This window comes from Solanum verrucosum, unplaced genomic scaffold, assembly GCF_900185275.1.
Source record: "Solanum verrucosum unplaced genomic scaffold, falcon-dt-bn FXZP01000109.1, whole genome shotgun sequence".
Lineage (NCBI taxonomy): Eukaryota > Viridiplantae > Streptophyta > Magnoliopsida > Solanales > Solanaceae > Solanum > Solanum verrucosum.
In genome coordinates this window covers 936,396-945,085 of record NW_026020594.1, presented here as the reverse complement: position 1 = coordinate 945,085, position 8,690 = coordinate 936,396, and the positions used below count along the sequence as shown (strand labels likewise).

At 32.8% G+C, this 8,690-nt stretch overlaps 1 protein-coding gene across 1 annotated transcript; it reads right to left on the bottom strand.

The window, feature by feature from the left end:
• Positions 1-365: 365 nt before the first annotated feature.
• On the bottom strand, positions 366-3,823 carry LOC125811304 (uncharacterized). Its single transcript, XM_049490815.1, has 2 exons — positions 3,329-3,823; positions 366-1,200 (listed from the first exon to the last, which is right to left on the bottom strand). Exons 1-2 carry the CDS (start codon positions 3,655-3,657, stop codon positions 735-737), a joined length of 795 nt encoding a protein of 264 aa, XP_049346772.1. The 5' UTR covers positions 3,658-3,823; the 3' UTR covers positions 366-734.
• Between the last annotated feature and the right edge of the window lie 4,867 nt (positions 3,824-8,690).

The window sequence follows — 8,690 nt, the reverse complement described above, 5'->3', positions numbered from 1 at the left end:
AGTAAAAGAGTAGGGAAATATTGAGAATAGGTAAAGTAATGTTGTGTACTTAAGTAATTTATCCTTATTTCAATTCAATTATTTATTATCATTAATATATTTGTTATTTTCTTTTCTGTTTTTTTATCGTTTAACAAATGTTATATCCAATAAGTTTTTTATTGTTAAAACTTGAAACATTAACAACAATGTCATCCGTCCGGATGGCTCAGTTGGTTTTTTAGTTGTTACTTAGCCTAAAACTGGAAACCAACTTTTCTATGGATAACAATCCGTTCATAGATATAGGATTTATACCTTTGAACGTCTCAAGCTGGAAATCCATTGGGTCTACTCCCCAACCCACACTAACTGACAAGTGAAAGTAACAAAGAACAATAATTGGGTCTCATCATAATACAAATGCACATCACAAAAAATTAGAAGTGTAAATTTTGGAATACACCTAAAACATAATAAGTACATATATAATTATAAGGATAAAACAAAAACTGAAATAAAATCTCTAAATTAGGCATACACCACAATTGAAATATACAGAGGAAACCCAAAGGTTAAGAAGTAAGCAGAAGCAATTACATTCTACAGATGCCAAAGACCATAGGGGATAAATACAGAGGCGGGGAGAGAAACTGAACCCTGTAACTTCTAAAATAAGCCAACCTCCATTGAAACCTATCTGAAGTTAGGTTCATAGGGCGACACAAAATTACGTTATCGTCAACATATCTTTTCTATTCCTTTATGCCCATTAGGCTGGGAGTTCCAGCAGCAGCCCCTTGCAGATCTGATAAGGAGAAAGACCTCCATGGACTAAGCTTCTGTTCAGGAGGTGATGATGAGGGCTCAATGCTATATCTTCTTGATTGTGGAGGCAGAGGGGGAAGAGAGCAACGAGGTGACGATGCATTTGAGTTCAAGGACTCCGAACTATTATTGCTCTCAGAGCAGCTGGAAATTGCACCAAGAGCTAATGAGCTTCTAGAGTTTATTGGTCTCTTGTATAACCCACCGCTATTATTTCTTGGGAAGTGATTACGATTCTTGTCAAAGAAATTGCTATGAGCAAGCAGGTTCTTGCGTTTTCTAGTGTATGCATTCTCCGGCTTGACCATATCTTTAAGCGAGGAACATGATACTGCATCTGCTAGACTAGTATAAGATTTCGATTTACCAGCATAGAAACTTGAAATGCCCCTCCTGAAACATGGCAGTCAAGCACAATTAGAACATTGAGAAGAATAAGACTAACAGACTGACTGCTCATTAAATATCTCTAAGAAGCTATAAATCTGTCTACTTTGACTCCTGCACTGCTCAATTCATTCTCCAAAAAGATCCACGTTCTTCGTGACTTGATTAAAACTAAACAAAGTTCTGCATTCTTTAACTATCTACGACTTCCATTCAGACCAAAAAAAGGATACTTCTCAACTTCAATAATAATAGGTAAACTAATATACACTTATTTACTGCTTATCTTTCTTCTTCTTCTTTTTTTGAAATGCTAACACACCCAATGGTGGTGACTTATAAACTCAAAATATTCAACTGCTCTCTTTTCATGGCTAATACATCCATGTGGGTTGAGCTTTCAAGATACCACATTGGTGGTCCTTTTTTGAAAAATAAATAATAATAAAATGGTCAGAATTGAATATGCTGAAGTGATGCTCCAAGCTTCCAGAAGAATATCAGGCCGCTTCCTGGTGTAGTGGTCCCCCAACCTCTATCCAAACAAAATATTTGATTCCATACTATGAACAGATATGCACGGTGCACCCATGATGGAACCATAATTTCCTGACAAACTAAAAGTCCGAACATTTCACTCATAAGCCTTGAGAAACCAATGGAAGGAAAAAAAAGATACTGACACCTCATCTTGTCCGCCTGTTTAAATCTCACAAAGGAGCCATGGACCGCGTACTAGCCCCCACTGTCAAAGGTACTACAAGAATTATGGACAAATTCAGTGGGGGAAGTTTAAGACATCCTTGGGGTAATGGGACAAGTGCCATAGCTAATCAAGTAGCTCTAGAAGCATGTGTAAAAGCTTGTAATGAAGGGCATGATCTCACTCAAGAAAGTAATGACTAATGAGATTATTCGTGAGGTTTTTAAAATTTGAACTCAATTTTGGTTCGATACCAAATTCATTGATTAAAGTTAAGAACTCATCAATTTCTGTTGATAATGGATCTTTTTTTATAACCTTAGTGTCTGGACCAACTTGCATGCACCTCAACTTATTCCATGGAATACTTGTCACCTCCCACCAACATCAGGTATCACGCCACTCTATCCACCAAGGCTAGAATAGATGAGAAAAAATCACCTAGTGTTTCTCTCTAGGTAATTAATTGAACCTGAAACCTCATAGGGATCAATCCACTTCAATGATACTAGGCAACCCCCTTGGGTATGTTGATAATGGTTTTTTTTATCAACCGTATACACTTTTTGTACAAATTCTTGGTAATCAATATTCAGAAGCAAGATAGTATGAAATATCAATCACATTCAAAACAAGTTCTCCAATAAGATTGCAAATATAGATCAGGCCACACTCTAGAATTAGTTCCAAACTACTTTTCAGGTACAAGTCTGCACCATGCTACTTGAAATATAATTACCTACGTAAAATTTCAGATTTTTCTTTTACTGCTCAAATTAAACAAACAAACACAGATGAACAAGTCCCACCCCAAGGTAGCACATCCATTACCTCAAAATGAAAAATGAAGCTTAGTTAAATAGCTCACTCCTCAAGACAAAGACAAGCCCAAGGAAACATGTAACCACTCCTTAGTTTTTTATACAGAACCATCACAAGTATGCAAAAAGCCACATAGAGATACATACACAGCATTACTAGTTATCTACAAAGTTCTATTGGATTGTTTTGGTTTGTGATCCAAAACAATTATAATGCATGGATTGTTTTAACCCTTTGGTTTGAGCTTGGCACTTCCACAATGGAGGTCTCAATTTTGAAACCCCTTGGGTTGACTTTTTGGGTCGAGCTCGTTGAATGGGACTTGCCAGGTGCGGTTTATAGTAAGCTAACTTCCTTAACTTAAGCAAATGACTCCTTAAAATTATGGTCCATTTCCCTAGCAAGTCATAAATATTACCAAGATATGGCAGAGTTAATTGTTGCTACTACAAATCAATTGACAAAATCCACAAAACATTAAACACACAAAATCAGAACCTAATCTGGAATACTAAGAAACTTAATTCATCATCTAAAATTCAAAATACACGACTAAATTAAACTAAAACCAACAGAGAAATTAAACAAAACAAAGGTAAAACCACATACTTAATCGGTAAAACCTCCTCCAAAGACTCCAGATTATCAAGAGCACCAGGTTTAAACGGACTCTGAACCTCCTCTCCATCACCATCCCCACGGCCTCCATCCGATGAAGACCCTCCCGCCGGCGGTGAGTCATCACTATTCCTACCAATAGAAGAAGAAGACGAAGAAGAAGTCCGATCATCCTCATCTTCCTGCTTCGCCTGAACCATACGTTCCCCGACGCCTAGATCCGGCGAGTTATAGATCGGAACAAAAGTCATTCCGTGCACAAATCCTGGCCGTTCGATCTGATGATCAGGTGTACTGTTCCTCTCAAACGCAATCGACATAGCTTTCGCTTTCAGTTGTGCTGAGAAAAAAGCAGATACATATGAAGAAACCTAGAGAGTCTATGTGTATATAATAAACCAGAAAGAAGAGAGAGAAAGAGAGTGTAGATACAATGAGGAAGAAAGAGTCTAGAGAGAGAAAGGGAATATACCAAAGGTAGATGAAAACCTTATCTTTATCCAGACAGAGTTATATTATCTTTTTTATTTATTTATTCTCTAAAATTCGTGATTTGTTATGGTGCATCCGGTTTTAAATGAAACCGACTGCTCAACGATTTTGATTTTATCTGAACCGTTCATTTTTTGAGATGTTGAATATGGGATAGGAAAGACGTTAGCCATCCACTACAATTTCCAAGTTGGAATTTAAAATTAAAATATAAGAAAAAACAAAATTTGGAATTTCATTTTTTTTATTTTTAGATTCGAAATTGTGATACTTCGAATTGAATAGTTGGTCAAGACTTAGGATCGACTATCTATCCATTTTTATTTATTCATTATTTGATCGCCACACATATTTCTTTATAAAATAATAATTTTGTTATCTTTTATTGAATATATTCAATATTTTGATAATGTATTAGAAAATAATTATAGTTTACAACTATATATATATATATATGCTAAATGTAAATTATGCAAATTTAAAAAATAAGAATATTTAGAAAAAAAAAATTAAAAAAAAAAAAAACTTTTGATTTATGAATTTTTTATATATATAAGATGCTACTGGTAAATTATGAAATCTTTTCAAACAGAAATTCATTGTCAACTTTATGTAGATTTCTATTTAAAAAATTGTCTAAAATTATATATTACAAAAAAAACATATTCTAAAAACAAAACAGATTTAAGAAATTAAAATACTATTTTTTTTCTTTTAAAATATGAATTTCAAATTTAAAAAATGATATTAATTTTCAAAGTAGTAAAAAAAATCCTAAAAAAAAGGATCAAGGAAGAATCAAAATAGGAGATCGATATTGTTAATTAGGAAATTGATAACAACTAAAATAGTGACCAATTATTTGGGAGAAAATCAAGGGATAGATATATCATGTCAATTTAAAACACTATATTTAAGGAAAGGATATCGTTAATTAATTGATTAAGAATTATTTTAATTCATTTTTCATTTTTTGTTTTTAATTAATTTTTTATTTGTTAGTATTGTTAGAAATTTAATGTTATGTATTGAAATCTAAAAACTCATGTTAGGACTAGTAATATTTACTCTTAAATACATCATTTATTAAATTATTTTTCTAACTTATTGATATTGGGTTATTGAATTAACGGTCGATGAACATATTAAATTTTTTTTACTTAATGATGTCATGATCCAACCCACCGGTCGAGTTGTACGATCATCTACTCTAACACCTAGATAAGATAACTCTTACTCCCAAGCTGTGACATTAAATACGGAAGTGAACAACATATAAACTACCAAACTATAACTTAAAATATAAGAATCCTCTTAACTTAATTTAAAATGAATTTTAGAAAACCCAACAACTGATCCAATGTAGGACCACTAGAGCCAGCAACAATAAGGCTGAGAGCAATTTGAATTGAGAGCGGAGAAAACACTATATTTGCTTTTTTAGACAAGTCGTAATCTGACCCAGGTGTAGTGAGCAACATCGATAAATCAAAAGGTGAAGCAAACACCGCTACAGTGAGATGTCCTGATTAGCCATGAACGTAGTCAAAAAGTTTCAATAAGTGGAGATTCACATACGTATCTGACACATTATTAAAATACGATTATATATATATATATAGTTTTTATCAATGTACCCGATTAAGTGTGTATGTATCTAATAAATATATTGGAGATTTACGCATGTACTTGACACAATTTGTTCTGTCATGTATCCAAGTCCTGTCATAGGTATCTGGGCTTCTGTCATGTTTCTTACTATCGTCACATGTATTTGTTATGGTATTACAATGTATTTGACTATTTTCGTATGTAGTTGATCTAAATGTATACATCGTGTTTTAATTTTGATGCATTGTTAGTTATGTGTATGTAGATACAGGAATGGATATTAGCTTTTATGATTATTCTTTCAACTTTTATTTATCTCAGATATATTGTGTTTATTTTGAGATGCATTGTTATTTAAATTTTGGTAGATATATGAATACATTTTTTTAGTCAGTTTCTCACAAAAAGGAGGAAAAGGATTTTGAGATTTATGAAACTTTTTTAAGGAAGATGTTATGCTATAGATTCTCAAAAGTATTAGTTTATGAAATTGGTATATAATATGATATACAAACTAATTCACTTAAATTTTTTAATATCTATATGTTTTGATATGATATATAAATTGATTTACATAATTTTTTATACCACATTATATACAAACATATATTTGTGTATGAATTGTATTTAAATATGATATACAAATTAATTTAGATAATGGAGTGAATTCAATTAAGTAATGGAGTTTGAAAAAATAAGAGAGAAAATAAGGGTACTTATAATAGTATTTATGAATTTTAAAAGGAGAGAATATGATGAGACAAAAATATAGGAGAAATTTATGGAATGAATACCAACTAATTAGGAGAAAATTAGAGGATTATATCCTATTAGTTTTAAAACTCTTTTTTCAAGGAAAACAAAATTGAGATATTAATGAGATTAAAAATTTATCAATTATGTTTTCTGTTTCTTTTAATTGATTTATTATTACTTCTCTGAATCTTCTCTTTTATTTGTTCTGCTCATGCACAATTATTTGTTTAATGTACTTCTATGAATCTTCTATTTTGTTTGTTCTGCTCATGCACACTTCTTTGTTGTTTCTTCTTTGATGTTCCAACTTTGTTGTTTCTTCTTTGATATTTCAACTTCTTTGAAGAATTGCGGTACTAACTATATTTTTCGATCTTGTGCTCTTGCTTTCATTTTTGATTTGTTAGTTTCTATTGCATGCAATATTGTACAAAAGGTGTTTGATGGTATGTTTTAGTGAACTTTGTTCTGTTTGTTCAGCTCATGCACACTTCTTTGTTGTTTCCTTTTTGATGTTTCAGCTTTGTTGTTTCTTCTTGATGTTTCAACTTCTTTGAAGACTTACTGTACTAAATATATTTTTCGATCTTTTGCTCTTGCTTTCATTTTTTGATTTGTTAGTTTCTATTGCATGTAATATTGTACAAAAGGTGTTTGATGATATGTTTTAGTGAACTTTGTTCTTTTTGTTCAGCTCATGCACACTTCTTTGATGTTTCAGCTTTGTTGTTTCTTCTTTGATATTTCAACTTCTTTGAAGACTTGCGGTACTAAATATATTTTTCGGTCTTTTGCTCTTGCTTTCATTTTTTTTATTTGTTAGTTTCTATTGCATGTAAGTATTGTTAGTGTGTCTGCTCTGTATTGTACGAAAAGTGTTTGATGGTATGTTGTAATGAACTTTCTTCCCTTCTATAACGGTTCACTCATAGATTCTAGAGTTCAAAAATTTATAGCATTTACCCTTGCATATGTGCCTTACCATTACGGAGAGTTTATGATTTCAAAAGAACTCTAACTGTTGTGGCTCTCATTGTGAAGATAAATACATATGGCACCAAGGTTGAATATTGACGGAATAACTACTGACACTTTCTATTGGACTTGCAAAGTCCAAATTATGGACATGAGTAAAGACCGACTAAGTTTGGAGAAAAAAACTTGATTCCAAAATCTGATTTTGGAAGACGAACAGGTACTCTCGCTCATTGTTGTTGCGGCTCATCCTCAGGGAAGTTGTATATGGTGATGATATTGACTATTATGCAGAGAAGCTTATACTTTTGGATACATATCTAATCTCTACTGCCAGAGTGAAAGTTTCACTACCTTCGTATGGAAGAGTAATACATAAATTTTATTGGGTGCTTGATAAAGAAGCTCTAATTGAACATGTCGAACCAGATAACGAGCTTGAGAAATCATTGTTGCCACTGACCAAGCTACATACCACAACTTTTGCCAATATTGCTCATATGACTCCAGGTCCCAATGCAGAAATTGGTATGTCTCTCCTACCAACCATTAGTTAGCTAAAATTTATGTCCCCAAATGTAACGACCTCATATCTCCTTATTTCTATCAGATATTGTAGGAGTTGTTCTCCGTTGTGGCCTTTCAAAATATATTGGCCGCACTCAAAATAGGTGTCGTGAGGTTACTATTGCTGATGATCAGTAAGTAGAACCTTCCTTCCGTGTTATACATTGCTATTTATGTTTCCAAATTTTGACACAATCTTATGATAGATTCCGGAAAAAATGGTGTTAATGTATTGCTCCTACTTTCAGGCGAAACCAATTTCTACTCACTTTATGGGACGACTTAGGAGAAATTGAAGGAACTAAATTGGAAGCCCAAATGGAAAATGGTAAAGACTTCCCTGTAATCCTTGGAAGGAACATTGGAGTCTCTGGTTATCAAGGTATGCATACATTACATTGTTTTACTGAAATCTCACCCTTTTACACTACGCGATCATTTTGTATGTACAAGGTTATCCTTACAAACTAGATTCAACTCCACAATACACATAAATCCTACTTATCCGCAATCATTACAGCTGATCAGTTGGTACTAACTTCTTACTCTACATCTCTAGCTTTAGCATGCCATAAAAACATATCTAACAATTTTTATGTTGTCATAATAGGGCAAAAAACAAACAAAAATGTGCTTTCAGGCAATGTGTCGGCCAACATCGCAGGGTCATCCACTGCTTTTATCGTGAATCTTGTGCACCGACAAGTCATTTCTATTGCAGAAGAAGAAAGAGAACTGACACGCAGGTTAGTACTATATAATAGCCGATTATGTTGCTACACTTTTGCAAATACAATTCAATCTTCTATTCTCAACTTATTTCACTAATTTTGGATCCAATAGAATATGTTTCACAGATGCAACACAAACATTGACACTATGGAGCACAATTCCAACATTGATCCTACTTGACAAAGAAAGAGTAAAAAAAGGGCTATCAGAAAAGGAACAT

What these genes read in the sequence shown, in the direction of transcription:
- LOC125811304 (XM_049490815.1), bottom strand. Translation starts at nt 3,657, where the DNA reads ATGTCGATTGCGTTTGAGAGGAACAGTACACCTGATCATCAGATCGAA. An exon ending in GAGGAGGTTTTACCGATTAA is followed by an intron (nt 1,201 to 3,328) that starts GTATGTGGTTTT and finishes GCCATGTTTCAG; the next exon opens with GAGGGGCATTTCAAGTTTCT.